Raw genomic sequence first — 15,548 nt, forward strand, 5'->3', positions numbered from 1 at the left:
ATCTCCTAAAAAATATATCATTTAAAAATTAAAATAAACATTAGTAATAGATAATGAGTTGAACATCAAAAGACTAGGACTCGAGATCATTGTGTTTGAAACTTTGAAGCCATCCAACTTATCAATCAGACTACACCATGCCTTTCATAGTACATATATTTTTTCACTTTCTTGAGAATGCTATAAGTTTTAAAACAAAAAATAAATGACACGAAGAGATTTGAACTTACAAAAGTCTTTCCTTTTGCCAACTAACTTTACTTTCAAGGTTTAATCTGATTTTTCTTAATTGAATAGGAAAAGGATGGCCACAAGGCACAAAGTGATGGATTACATTCATCCATCTAGAGGAGTCTGTGTGCTAAACAAGTCCCCTTTAACTTGCAACTATTACCAAAAATATGTCATTAGCATAATAGCTATTCATGGAGTTCATCTTAGATCGAACAAAATTTTAACCTTTGATACCGTTTGGCTTCCAGAACCACTTCTTTTTAAACTTTATATATTTACTTCGTCACCTCCAAGATTTGTTCTTCGATCTCAACATTTTCTTTTCTTCACCAAACTTCTGTCTAAAAATATGGATCTTAATGCTTCTTGAGGTCACTATTAACAGGGACCTTGCTGCAACATTGAGGGTGCTCTGTAATCACTTTTCTCTTTTTTTGATATCGTTTGCTGCAACATGGAATTTAATGCTTGTGTCTGCTCTGTAAAATATCTTCACTTGTCTTCTTCATTTAAAACTTTGAGATTCATTTCATTTTCACATTCTGTTAAAAACTTAAAAGATATCATGTGTTCTCTCATATTAGAAAAAAGGAACACTATTGTCTCAGGAAACTTAAACTGTGTGAGGTTACCAGCTGCTTTTCACTGATGGCACAACCAATTGACTATTGCTTTGATTGAACTTGCTTTGGGTACATTCTTCCTGGTACATTTGACAAAGTTCATCATTCCAATTTTAAAAACTAACTCTGTTAAATTGATGAAAGATCAATATCTATAGAAAGGATACCAGATATGTGTCTTTTCTTTTTGTAAAGCCACTACATCTTTGAATCAGGCTCATAAACCAGAAAATGGTCTGATACCATAAAAATCTCTAGCATCAAAAAAGACAGGAGCATACACAAAAAGACATCAGAAACATTGATGATGCTATTTGCATTAATTCTCAGAAATCTTATATACAATCTAGAAGGTAGGTAGAGTTGTGTTGCCTCACATTTGAAATACCCAAAATTTGAACTTTGAATTGGTCCTACTCCTAATGTTGTATGAAGGCTTAAATATGTGTCTCTGCAAAATGAGTGAGCATGTGATTTAAGGTTGTTATTTTTAATCCACATTTGTGATCAATCATAAATATGTCAGTCAAAATGTGAAAAATGGATGAGTTTTGAAAATTACAAGAAATTGAGGGAAATCGCTTTGTGAATATGTCCTAAGCATCATTTTGTGCCATATGACCAATTTTTGCGTGAACCCAGTTCACAGTTTGCCATATTTTAAATTTTCAAATTTTGATGTCCCTCACTCTAAAACAATAAAAATCCCTCACCCTAGGTTTTGTCATGAGGACTAAATGATGGTATATGCTCATTTTCCTACCTTGAAGGCGTGTTTCGAATTTCGGAGCCTAACTCCTTACTAATTGAAAGTTGTGGTCATTTTTCCTAAACCAAGGCATTAAAGTCTAATGGGAAATATTTGAATTATTCTTTTGAAAATAATTCAAATATTTTAAATTGTTTTCAATATATTTCCCATTTTGCTCTTTTTGAGAGGAAGAGCAATCAAAAGTCTTTATGTAGGTTCTGATGGAGTAGTTGCAAGTGATCCTTTGCTCAATGCCCTTTGTCGCTCAAAAATTTCATATTTCTAACCTCAAAGGTTAAAAATGCTCAAAAAGTGAGCAATCCTAACCTGTTGCTTTGAAAAGTCAAAATCCTAACCTTGGGAGATTAGAAATGCTCAAAAATTGAGCAATCCTAACCTAATATGCTCAATTGCTCAAAAATCTTGACTTTCTAACCTCTATTCGAGCATTGAAAGAAAGTTAGTTATGTTCATCCATTAAGTAGAAGTAATACAGGGCTTTATCGGATGGGTTGCTGCTGTGTTGTCAAACAAAGCTACTAGTTTGAACAAATCCTTTAAAGAGACGTAAAATCATGGAGAGCGATGACTGCAGTTGCCATGTCAACATATATGCAAAATATGGAAGTATAGAATTTGCATGTGAATATATGATAGAATGCCTAAAGAAACGTGGTCATTAAAAAGATCATGAAGTATTCGATTCATGCAATAGCCATTTTGGTGTGATGATCAAATCATTGACAGTAGTGTTTTTTTGATACAAGGAGGTTGTAACTCTTTTTGGCCCTAGTTTACACCCACCTATGGCATCAAGTGAGACCAGCTTGTAAAATGTATTCATCGCATGTAATTGGCCAAACAAGGCCAAATTTCACATAGGACCCAAAGTCTCTCTCAAGGAGTAAAGCCGATCTCTACACTCTCTGCTAGCATATGCTTGCAAAATGTGGAACCGGAGGCAATGCACTTGAAAACTGTTTGACACTCCGCCTTAATGAAATGTCGATTCATGGACTGTAATGATTAAAAGATAGAAATTGGTTTGTCAAAATGGATTTAGAAGTTTCCAAACAAGCTCGATGGCAGGTTTAAGCCCACAGTGGACATGTATGCAAACTATGGGAGCCACTATCAAGGCACGTGAAATGCTAGATAGGATGCCTCAATGAGATGTGATCTCATAACTACCCACGTAGTCACACATGCAAATGTAGAAGCTTAGAGAAGGCACACGAACCATTTGGCAAACAACCTCATGCCATGTGATGATTGCAGGGGTCGTAATATATATGAATGAAAATGGATGTGTTGATAAGGCAATACAAACTTTCAAACAATTGAAATTCACAACTATGCAGGCTGTAATAAAAGAGACACAGGAGTTGTTCAACATCAATTCTTCAAAGAGATGTCATCTCAAGGAATGAGGTGAAATGATTGCAGGGAAATACACAAAATGGATTCGTTGTGCATACTTCAAAAACGTTCAAGCAAATGTAGCTCACAGGTGTGAAGCCGAACTCTACAAGCTCTTCCCACATTTTCTCTATCAGCAGAAAATACGACATATAACATCCATCAAAACATATAAATAAGGAGATTTTTGTTAGATATTATTGTTGGAATTGCTCACGATAGAGATGCATGCAAGATGCAGAATCATACACAAAGCAACCGGTTTGCCAAATATCTAAAAGAAACGCCATCGAATGGAATGCGATAGTCACAGGCTATGCATAAAGTGAATTTGTTGAAAATTCTTTAGAAACTATGTAGCAAACACAACGACCAGGATGGTAGAAAATTCTTTGTCAGATATTATTGTTTGCAATGCTCCTATAGGCATGTTTGTGAAATATCAAATCATAGTCGAATTGTTTCACAAAATGCACCAATGAAGTAGAGGGGAGCTAGATAATGGTTGATATAATGGTGATTGTTCAAGCACCATACATTCAAGTTATGGAATCATAGATACTGCACGTGAAAAGTCTACCAGAATGTTTTAAAGAAATGTCGCCTTTTGGAGTATGAGGGTTTGCCGGCAATGGACGAGTTAAGATGGTTTCAGAAATCTTCAAACAAATGCAATTGGTGGGTGTAGAGCCAAATTCTGTCAAAATCCTTCCCTACGGGAATGTGAAGAAGTGAGAGACTCCGAACAACATCAAAGCACAAAGAACTAACATATTTTTATCAGATTTTGTAGCTGCAGTGCCTTTCGTCAATATATATGCAAAAATGTAGAATCATGTACTCACACCTGAATTGTTTGACAAAATGCCTCAAAGAGAGATTATTTCGAACACTAGTTCATGAGGATCAAGTAATCAGCCAACATGCTATTGAGAATTAATATCATGTTTTCATCTTTGTATATTCTCTTTTGTTGTGTTTTGATTAGTTAGTCTCAAGTATTATTTTCAGTCTTATTGATATAAATTGAGATTTTCCATCTCATGGAGTCACAGGTTAGAAAATTGACTTTTTCTGCGCATAAATGTTTAAGTTATTAACTCATTGTAATTTGCACAGAAAAGAGTTAGTTACTAACTTAGGATTGAAGTCGGTTATCAAGGTAGTTGTTCACTCAAGTGCCTATAAATACAAGGCTATTTCATTTGTAAAGGGGGAGACTTTTTACAGAGGGGAAACTCTGCTGAAATTCTAGGAGAAACTTATAATGACATTTTGATTTGCACTATGTACAGAAAGGATTTTGGACTTGTATATTTCCAAAAGGATAATGAAGAATACATTTTAGTTCGTGTGTTCTAAATGTATTCATGTGTTATCATTGCTGATTTCTCGTATGTCAAATTGGTAGTCTTTTTTATGCATATGCGATTTGTACAATTGATGTGATGATACACAAGTAACCTTTGGTATCTTAGTTTGAATGTGTTGAAGTATCTTATCTCTGCGTATGTTGAGATTTGTCATTCTTCTTTATTGTCATCTCATGGCTAAGCATATTATGTTATAAACTCCCCTTGTAATTTGTTGCGAATGTTGAGAAATCTTAGTTGATGTTCATATGTGTATTGTTGGGGTTTCTATCTTTTATTTCTTTTTAGTTTTATGTTTTCTCCTTTATGTACTTTCAGGTTAAAAGTACACCAAAATCCCAAAATACCCCCATCATATGAGGGAGTTGCTTCTCTCAAACGCAGAGGAAGATTGTAGTTTGATTGCAATCTCTCCAACTGTTGGAATGGTTGTCACTGCTCTTTGGGCAAATAGGGTCAATTTTGAAGGAGAATTCACAGTGAGAAATCTGTTTACCAACAAGTTGGTCGACCTGTATACAAACTATTGGAACCTAACAAAATCACCTATAAGTTAAACAAAAGTTGAAGTTGATGCTTGATTAAAATTAGATGTTTTATATATTTCTATGATTAAGTTCCCACAAAAACCTCAAAATGCAAATAGAAACTTAGTTATATGAAATAGACAAGAAAATGCCATCGTACTTGAATGTGAAATAGTGGAGAAGTTACTGTTTCAAAGGATGTTTGCATCAAAAAATACACTTGAAGAAGATGAAGATCGGTGAAATAAAAGAATATTTTGGACCAGTTGTAATTGACAAGTAAATGTATGTAAGGTAATTGTTGATGGTGGTTCAACTGATAACTTGTTGAATATTGAAATGGTCGAAAACCTGAATTTGACATAGTTTCCAAATCCAAAACCACAAAATTTATTGGTTCCAATTGAGCCACGATTCTCTCGTCAATCAACCATGTTTGGTTACTTTTAGTATTGGGTGGTATACAAGTGATGTTTGTAATGTTATGCCCATGGATGTTTGCAATTAGCTATTGGGAAGACCTTGGTAATTTGATAGATGAGTGATGTATGATTGGAAAGCCAACTCTTATCTTTCTTATTAAATACGTGAAAATGCAAAGAAAATTGTTTCATAAGTGTCAGACTTAGTGCCAAATTACTACCTCTAAAAAAATTGCCTGTAATCAAAATTGCAATAAGTAACTATGTCATTCTTATCATATTACCCATGCTAGTTAAGTTGTCCTCCTTGTCAAATTGCCATGTCATCAAGTGTTGGTCTATTTTTGTCAAGCTAATGTTGTTTGCAGATTGCTTGTGAATGAGGAATACCAAATGAAAGAGACTGAGTTTTTGCTGGTTTGGGAGCTTGGCACAAAAAGAAAAGGATGAAATGTCAAGATTTTATACTTGAAGGAAGAATGACAGCAATTGGCAAGGCTAAAGGAGGGCAGAAACAAGCTCAAATTATGTCAAAAGAAGAAATTAAAAGAATTAAGTGGAAATCACACTTTCTCAGTGGCAATGCTAGCATGAAATGGCAACTTAAGTGGTAATGACCTTAGAAAACTGCACCTAGAGGAAATGCATCTAAGTCTTAGTGAAATGTTGCAACTTTTGAATGTTTGTGCCAGTCCAAAATGGTTTCCAACGTGATGGGAGAAGAACAAAACTGCACCACAAAATAAACTTATGTTATGTTGCCACTTTTAAGTGTTGATTCTAGCATGAAACCGTGCGAAGAATGGCTAAAAGTTTAGTAAATCACACCATGAAGGAAACATTTAAAGAGCATAAGTCTAATTGTCAATTTCAAGTGGCAAAGTTAGCAGAGAGAAGTGCACCAAGTGGCAAGTGGTAACTAAAATCATGACTAGTGAATGAGGGCTTACAAACAAAACAAAAATCCCAATTTATGCTTGGCATAACCACTCAAAAAACACAACTCAGTGAATGTAATGTCCCATTCAATTTTCTTTAGTTTTCAAACCCTATTACTCAAAATATAAAAACTTGCATATTCAATTATCAATGAGAATTTAAGATTTTTATTTACTAATTTAATAGTTGTCAAACTTAAATTTTTATTGTTTTGGATACTCATAAATTTGCTTAGATTTACGTTAAATATTTGTTCTTTTAAAATTTTTGAACTTTTGAATTTTTTAGTAGTTTAATATAATGGATGCCTTTGGGAAATAACTTCTAATCTGCTTGAGTTAGGGGTTTTCATCCACCAACTCTACAAGGAAAAGAGAAAGGGTTTTTGTCCTTTAATTTTCAAGCCTAGAGGGGTTTTGTCCTTAGGTTGTTAGAACATAGTCAATGCTCCATAGGAGATAAAACAGACATAAAATGTATTCAATATACCTCTCAATTCTCCTTGTTTGACTTATTTTATGCCCCTCTTTTCCAAAGGCCGCCACCCTTATTTTGTCTTTTAGCAACAAACTAATTGTAATTAACCTTTAGTCTTCCTTAAATAGGCTGTTGCTTCTTAACTAGACCCACAATATAGTTTTATATTATTTTTTCTTTCATAAAATATATAAGGAATGGTGGCGGTAAGATGGGGCCTATAGATAGCAATCTATAGGGAGCTAAAAGCCAATGATTAGCAAGAAAAAAGTCATTCCTAATATAAATTAAGGAGGGGGAATTACAGTCTACCCTTCCCAAAGTTGCTTTTCCTCAAGCAATTGTAAATTAGGATGCTAAAGATTATTTTCACTTTCTCATGTAGTACCATTTTCAAGAAGATTTTCCATCAAACGAGATATTTTGTCATCGTTTTATTTCTTAGTTTCCTTCCTCTAAAATTTATAATGGCCTCAAGAATTAAGATCAAATTTCCTTCATCATCTAATTGGTGTAGTTCTAACGAAGAAATAATTTGACTTCCTAAAAATCTCTTTCTTACAGTGGTTGTAGATGTTACTAAACATTGTGTTCCCATGCTAATTATCCATTCCTAAAACGTCCTTCCATTCTTTTTGTTGTTATAACTCTAGGAGCTTGACCATTAATGCCTTTTAACACTACACTTTACCCTTTGATTTGAACATAAACTCCTTGTGAGTAAACTCTCCCAAAGAGTGTAGCCATTGCACTTCTTAGACCACATTGGCTTCTCCTATGGCCACCACATAGAATTCTTCTTACATCTTGTGTCTACCAAGGGTAACCTCTAATTTTTAAACTTTCTAAAATGCACGGAATGGTAAAATTGTCAGCCACTGTATGTAAAGAGCTTGACTAGTTCTGTGTGTATTTTTGGATAATTATTTTGACAAAGAACAATTTGAATTAGCAATGCATATACTAAGTTTACATCTATGATTACCAAGTAAAGATACAATGTCTATTCAGGGGTAAACTGATTTATAATAAATTTAGAAATGTTTGATGATCTACAATTAGTCAGCTACTGATGTTTGACCATACATACATACATGCATGCATACATGCATACATACATACATACATAGAGAGAGAGAGAGAGAGAGAGAGAGAGAGAGAGAGAGAGAGAGAGAGTACAATTTTCTGACCTTAGATGGAAGTAAACAAAAGAGCTTTAAATATTATGTTAGCCTATATACCCTACGAGGTCCCCAGATACCTGTGATGCTTCCAGAAGTAGCTGTGATCCCCTATGATACTTCTTTCTGCTCATCAAGGCTTTCTTTTCCTCTCTTGTGATGCTATGCCCTTTTAAAAAATTTAAGCTTCACATGCCTTTTAATAAATTTTAGCTTTTTAGATTCAAAAGAATGCAGCTGGAAATTGTTTGTGATGCTATGCCCTATTTTCTTTTTTGCCATGATCTGTGTGGAACCAATTCAACAAAATCTTCAATATGAAATACCAATCATCTCCCAAAAATTGAAATCTTTAATTACTATTTTTTAATCACCAATCTTTCTACACATTGGTGAACTCTGTATGAATCCACTTGGTGTTGGCTAGGAAGAATCCTTCCCCAAAGCCGATTTTCGCTTTTTCATCCTAGGGTTTCAACTCAAGAACTAAGCAAAATACCCAAAGATCTCACAATAGAATATGAAATTGTCAAAGATATGAGTTTCTCCTTGCTATCCCCTTTTATACCACCTTCTTGAACATTCGAGAAATTATACTTTATTTTCCCCATAAAGTGATTTTACAATTTTTTATTTATATTTGGGCCTTGAAATAAGCTGCATTGATATAAAATGTTCAACTTTACTAAAATAATTAATTAAATATAAGTTGCTTCAAAATACTAATTCAAGACAACTTAATTTAATCAATTAATTATTCCCTTCCAAAAAAATCCCAATTATCCTAGATATAACAACCAACCCTTTTTCTTTTTGTGATTTTTGCAATATAAAAGATGCAATGCAATGTCTTTATCACTATTTTATCACCCAGATCCTAGAGTGTGCAAGGTGAGAGCATATGGTTCCTCCAACCACACAGGTAATCTAAATGAACACAATTACAATGATATGGCAACAAGCCAACTAGAATACATGGGCAATAGAACCAACCTATCAACACCTCTTCGGCCAACTATGTAAAATGACACACAAGCGGCAAAGCTGGCCTGTCAACACCTCTTCGATAGATTGCGTGTATGCAATGCAAGTCACTAGCAGAATTTACATGCTTGATTCAGACCAAAATGGTCAATAATGCCAGCTTGTTCGTTCCAAAATGGGTTGAATGAAAATGCTATAATGGTTGATGGTAAACCATCTAACTTACAATATGAAAATGCATTCAAATGATAGCCTCCGACAGTACTACCATCTGGGGTTTACAAGATTAATTTAAAATGCATTACAAATTGACTTTTGAAGAAGTAACTGCTGTTGTAAACTGATATAAAGTTCTGATTATTAAATCAGACTGCTACAATATCCAAAATAGGGCCAAATAACATTGATAAACAATATAATTATGTACCCAACATGAAGAATACCTTATAGGAATAATGAAAGGTGCTGACGCAGGTTAAAAAACACTCTGTTACTGCTGTTACACTATCAAACAGGTCTGATGGACTCCGATAACACTTTGCGAACTCCTTTGTATGCTAATACAACACCCCGGAATGAACTCAAAAAGCACTCCAAAATGCAACTAAACTCACCAAAACACACTGGAACTAAACATCATCAAATTGTTAAGAGAAAATCAAACTTGCACAAATCTGATATGAAACTGGAAAACAAGTACAACACTTCAAAAACCTCATTAACACCAAAAATGTCAAAAATCCCAACTTCAAATGCTAGGACGAGGCTTAGCCAGCCAAGGCATCACCTTGCAATTAGGAAAGAACTCTTAGAATGAAGTGTTTTACCCCTTATTCACATGCCCTAGGTTTCACTTGGTATGGCCAGGCACGAGGTATGGCCCATAAATGACCATCAGCTATCTTCTATTTGTTAAGGCTTGCAAATCTAGGCATTTGGAAATAGCAAATCAGTAGGTTAAAACACTCTTCTATGAAAATAAAAATACTTTCAGCAGCACAACCCCCTTTAGGAAGAATACTCAGTAAAGTATTTGTACGACCAGCTGAAGGAAAAGGTATAGCTCACCACAGTTGCAGTCTCTTCAAAATAACACTAAAATCTCACATTCAACTCCAAACTCATTAATTATTCAAAACGCATTAATAATATATCCATCTAGAAAATCTTCCCTTGCAAGGCACAACAATGACTTTGACATGAAATCATCAAATCCAACTAGGAGGTTTTCATCCTCGAAATTGGTAACTTTAGAGGATTTTCATCCTAAAAAAAAGAAACTCAAATCAAATAGTAGATATGAAACCTTTTTTCTTCACAACTCCCTCCTTTTATAGCTTTTCCTAATGAATAAAAAATTAATTTCTCTTTTTGGCTCCATATTCACTTTAATATTTTAAAGCATTTTTAAGTGTGCAAAAAAGTTACCCTTTTCTTCCCTTGAGCCTAATGATCTTTTTTTGCACAACTTAAGTCTCTTTTTAAATAATTAAAATAAGTTGTCAAGACTCGATATAAAAATATAAAAAAGTAACTTTTGACAATTTAATTATTTAATTTACTTTTCCCTTTTCTGTGCCAATTAGCTTATAGGAAAATATGAGAAATAAGCTAATGGACAAATGATTTCTTATGTGTGAGAAAGGGATGTTACACTACGGAAATTAAAATAGCCTAAGGGTCTTCATCAATGCTCACCCAAGGAAGGGGACATTACATTATAACATTGAATCCATTGAAATTTTTTGTATGTAACCCTCTTCTAGCAACTAATCCTTCATCGATGATTGTGTGTTGCTCCACTGTCAATTAGGATTGTAACTTTGTGCCCCTAGAAGACTTGATACTCGAAAAAGGATGAAATCTAGGAGCACCTAACAAGGTTTTTAGTGTGCCCTTTGAATGTTCACCTTATTAATTTATTTTTTGTTTAATTTCACATTCATCTACTCTAGGTGTTGCTAACTCATCCTAATTAGACATTACTTCTATTCAATGCACTTGGCTTTTTCCCAAACAATGGTGTCCAGATTCCCATGGTTTTCTACAAGAAAAACATAATTTGTTTCGACACAACTCATTCTTGATTACTTCATCAAAATTACTCATTGATGGTAACAACTTTTGTTGAGGCAGACCCTTTTGAAAAGGTTCAATATATGGCCCTATAAGAGGTTTTTTCTGAAAGAACTTATTCGTGGCTATGGAAGTTTCTAAATTGGAAACATAGACTTTCTGAATAGAAAACCAAAATAGAATATTACGTTCTTTGATTGTAAGACAATACATGGTAGGAGATTTTATAGATAGAAACAACTCTGCCAATAAAATGTAAAAAGTAATTGTTTCCCTCTAAACTGCAAAACCAAGCCCAATTTTAGTTGAAATTTTCCTAGAATGTGTAAGATGTTCAAATCTATAACTGAAGTTAACAACTAGGCCTACGGAATATCAGAATTGTTTGTCTGTAGGAACAAAAGGCTCAAGACACTAGTTAAATAAATCATATGGTCTCAAAACATATGTTTTTATGTCCACTCTTGAAATAGAACAGACATTTGGATCAGTATCAAACATGTTAAGTATAGTTTCATACAACAGTGTCTGAAATGCTTCCTTCTGTTTTATACAAGTCTATGTCTTGACTAAGTTGTATGCTTGATTTATAATGTTATAATTGGAAGTTTCTTCAGAAATGTCTGAACAACAATTTTTTTATTTCTCCAGATGTCTATTTAATGGGAACTGTCATGCTCATCTTTGGTATGGGTCTTTATGGGCTTTTCATAAACAACTTAGAAGTCATTGCTGAAAACTGCAATGGGCAAGCTTCAGAGACTATCTGTGGATCTAGCCTTTTTGGCCTCTTCAAGCTGCAGGTATAGTGCAAATTCTAAACTTGGAGCTAACATTTCTAAAAGAAGGTGCATATTTTATCATTTTATTACGTTGTCTAGGTAAGCTTGATCTTTTTGAGTTTGGTGCAGCTGTGATCTATATTATGGGTCAGTAGAGATCTCTAACCTACATTATACTAATCGTCAACTCACTAAAACAGATCTGAAATCTATTATGGATGGACTCAATAGAACTACTGCTATTCTCTATACTCTGATTGAGACGTCATCTTTTATCGTAGAATTCAAATGTATATATATATATATATATTTAACTCCTTGTGGAGTGTGGATATGGATCAGTAACCTGAGGATGAAACTCAAGCTCTATAATTAGAGGATGAAATCCCCCTTATTTCCATTGCCAAGTTAGTGGATGAAAATCCCCGATTCAGGCGGATTTGGAGACAATTCAAAGACATTTTAGTGAAGATAGATTGCTGCAGATTTTGGATGATTAACAGCAGATACAAAGGATAAGTTCCCTCTTTTCTGAAATAAATTCTAAATATTATATTTAATTAAAATAAATTATTAAAACTGCAGTTTCTGAAGATGATATCATTCTTCTAATTAATTGTGCTGCTATAATTGTGAGTTAGATTTTTTTTTTTTTTTGATTGGTACAAGGCCGTAGCCCGTATTTTATTGATAAATAAATTATAAATTTACAAACTCCGTTCAATGCGGGCACCGGTAGGAAAGAACGGAGTCAAGAAAACCTCCAGTCTTGCCCGGGACTAAGAAGTCCAGCAAATCAATTTGTCCTAAATAGCACAGTGTTCTAATATTCACATAATTCTCCGCTTTGGAATAAGCGGGTCAAATTTGATGAGAGCCATTAGCTCTTCATCATACATGTCCAATCACAAAAAAATCTTTGTTTAATACAGCAGGTGTTTCCTTTAATACATAGTGGAGCAATTTGAGCTTCCAATATTATTACAGTGCATACATTTCATTGCTTAAAATCAGGAGACCTTCATTCTTGATATCATGGGTCTGTCGGTTAGATTGTCCCCATCTTACTGGGATCCTGCAACATCATCAGAACAAGACAATTCTACACCATACTACCTCATGATTGGTTAGCCCAACAATCTCAATAATACTGTGGAAAACATAATCCTTACACAGTTATCATCTAACCATATGTCCAGAATACAAAACGAAGTAATAGTAGTAAGAAAATGCTAGAGATTTTAACTATCATTACTCCCTGCTTAGGAGTGCGCTTAGCCACTCGACCTCCCTTTTTCCCGCAGATGGTTATTCTAAACAGATATATGAAGTATACTTATAACTTCTAGCAATGAGTAAATAAAAGGATCTAGTCGGAAAATTGTTTTTTTTTAAGCAAAAATGTATGGAACAGTAGTTTTAAAAAGTATCTTAACGACTATGCTAGCCGAGGAAGTAAGAGTATGTTAAACTGCTATATTTACAACGGTCAAATGAAGCAGGGTAATCCAAAAAGCATTAACCATATCTCTGTCACGTTTTATATACATAGCCACTGCAAGAAACATTGCAGTGATATCCGGATTTGCCCTGGTCCTATCTTCACTTTTCAAGAAGTCCTCACCTAAAGTCTTCTCCACTGCTTTGATTACAACTTCATGCGGGTATTGTATAATATCGCGCAATCTCTCCTTCGAGATTTCGCCACAAAAAGCCATTAGTCTGTTGGAGCTTTTTAGTCTTATCGAGGTATCCATTATTCTGTAGTTCTCAGACACCATAGTGAGGCAAATGGAGCCAGAATGTTGGATTTAAAGGCGATATCAGACCTAGTGGGATAATTAATGACAAGACTCTGCATAAGTAATGCCACCCTGTAAGCATGAGAAATAATGAAGCTAGGCATAGGGTAGAGCCAAGGCATTAACGTGGAAAGACAATCCGTTCTCAACCACAAAGGCCGCCATCAAAAGGACATATTTGAGCCAAGCAAGAATGATCATTAAATGTGGGATCATAGAATTGTCAGGGCGTGAAGCTAGCCCAATTCGGACACAATCTTGCTAGGCATAGCCCAGCCATTATAGAGCCACGACAACTCAAGAAACAAAAGGAAAGTTTCACCCACTACCAATGGTTGCCAAAAACAAGGCAAATCCGAAAGTAATCCAAGCCGATACGATTCGCAGGGAAATCCCGAAAGGAGAGTAGCTCGCTAAGTCCATTATTAACTTGGGAAGAAGAGTAGACCCCGGGGACACACTCTCAGTATAAATTTGTAGTGTGCTATCTTTATCCATTACAGGTCCAAGATAACAATCTATCGAGTGATCGGGTTAAAATGTTGATAACAGTATGGCCATCTGCCCCAGAATTGGCAAGTTGGCCAGCTCGGGAGTTGCCTTCCCTAAAAATGTGGTTGAAAGTTAATCTTGTGAAGGATTGGATGAAACTCAGAGCTCTTGACAGTAGCTCATTTAACTTCCAGTTAGGCATGGAACGTTTTCTGAGAGCGTTTATGATAATAGCTGAGTCCCGCTCAATGCTAAGTTTCTTAATGCCCATTACTCTACATAGTTTGATGCCTTCTACCAAGGCCATAAGTTCAGCCTCATTATCAGTGGCAGATCCGAGGGGGAAGGCCAGACATGCAATCTCCACCCCCTCAGAATTGTGGAGGCAGCAACCAATGCTAGCCTTGCCAGGGTTACCTCTGGATGCACCATCAAAGTTTAGTTTGTGCCAACCAGGCTTGGGGGGTTGCCATTTGCATTCTAGCCTCTTTAGTTTGTTTAGCTTAGGGCCTTCACCCACATAAGGGGGAATTTTCAGCCCAATCCATCTATTGCGCATCTTTTCATCCCAACAAGTCATCTCTGCACATTTTTTCCGTATAGTCATAATTTTGATGTTGATAACCTCAATAATCCAGGCCTCAATCTTATTGGTTAGTTGTTTCCACCCCATACTTTTATCACTGATTGGTTAGTTGTTTCCACCCCATACTTTTATCACTGAATATCCTTTTGTTTCGTTCCTTCCACAATTCCCACATAACTATAGATGGGGAGACCGTCCATAGACCCCCATACAAGCTGTCTTTATTCTTCCTAGGCCATGCTTGAAACATGTTAAGGATAGTATTCGGGATTGGAGAGCACCAATTAAGTTTATTACTAAGCCATCTCCAACACCGATGAGAATAGTTGCAAGTTAGTAGTAGGTGATCAATACTTTCCTCCTCACATTCGTATAAGGGGCATCTACTAGGTCCAGCATAGCCCATTTTACGGAAGGTGCTAGCCCTTAAAATCTTGTTTTGGAGAGCTAGCCAAGAAAACATACCTGCTTTAGGAAGGCAATTCTTATCCCAACACAAAGACAGAGGGATGTCTGTGTTGGGGCATAGGTGCTTCCTGGTTAAGTAATTGTATTCATCTTTAGTATTATATTCTCCTGTTTTAGATCCAACCCACACTAATTTATCCTCCCCTTGATGAAAGGTGACCCTTCTAGATTTCAGAGTTCTGTTAAGCACCTCAAGTTCGCGCTGCGGAATCCCTAAATTATCAAAGGATTTCCATTTCCATCCAAGGAAATCATTTTTACTGCAAGGCTCAATATAGTTAGACACCATTTTCCCTCAACGGGCTTCTAAAATAGTTTTAGCATTTCTACAGTTGGGGAGTTTATCAATAGCCGGGTGTCCTCCCCAAGAGTCTGACGAAAAAAGCGTATTATTGCCATTACCTAGACTCCA

General features: G+C 35.3%; 1 protein-coding gene across 1 annotated transcript in view; it reads left to right on the forward strand.

The window, feature by feature from the left end:
• LOC131073425 (uncharacterized) overlaps positions 1-15,548 on the forward strand; it is a 51,929-nt gene that overhangs the window by 20,512 nt on the left and 15,869 nt on the right. The window contains exon 4 of the mRNA XM_058009894.2: positions 11,658-11,809. Within this exon, the coding sequence (XP_057865877.1) occupies positions 11,658-11,809 (152 nt within the window). The remainder of the gene's footprint in view (positions 1-11,657; positions 11,810-15,548) is intronic.

Source organism: Cryptomeria japonica, chromosome 3 (assembly GCF_030272615.1).
Source record: "Cryptomeria japonica chromosome 3, Sugi_1.0, whole genome shotgun sequence".
Taxonomy (NCBI): Eukaryota; Viridiplantae; Streptophyta; class Pinopsida; order Cupressales; family Cupressaceae; genus Cryptomeria; species Cryptomeria japonica.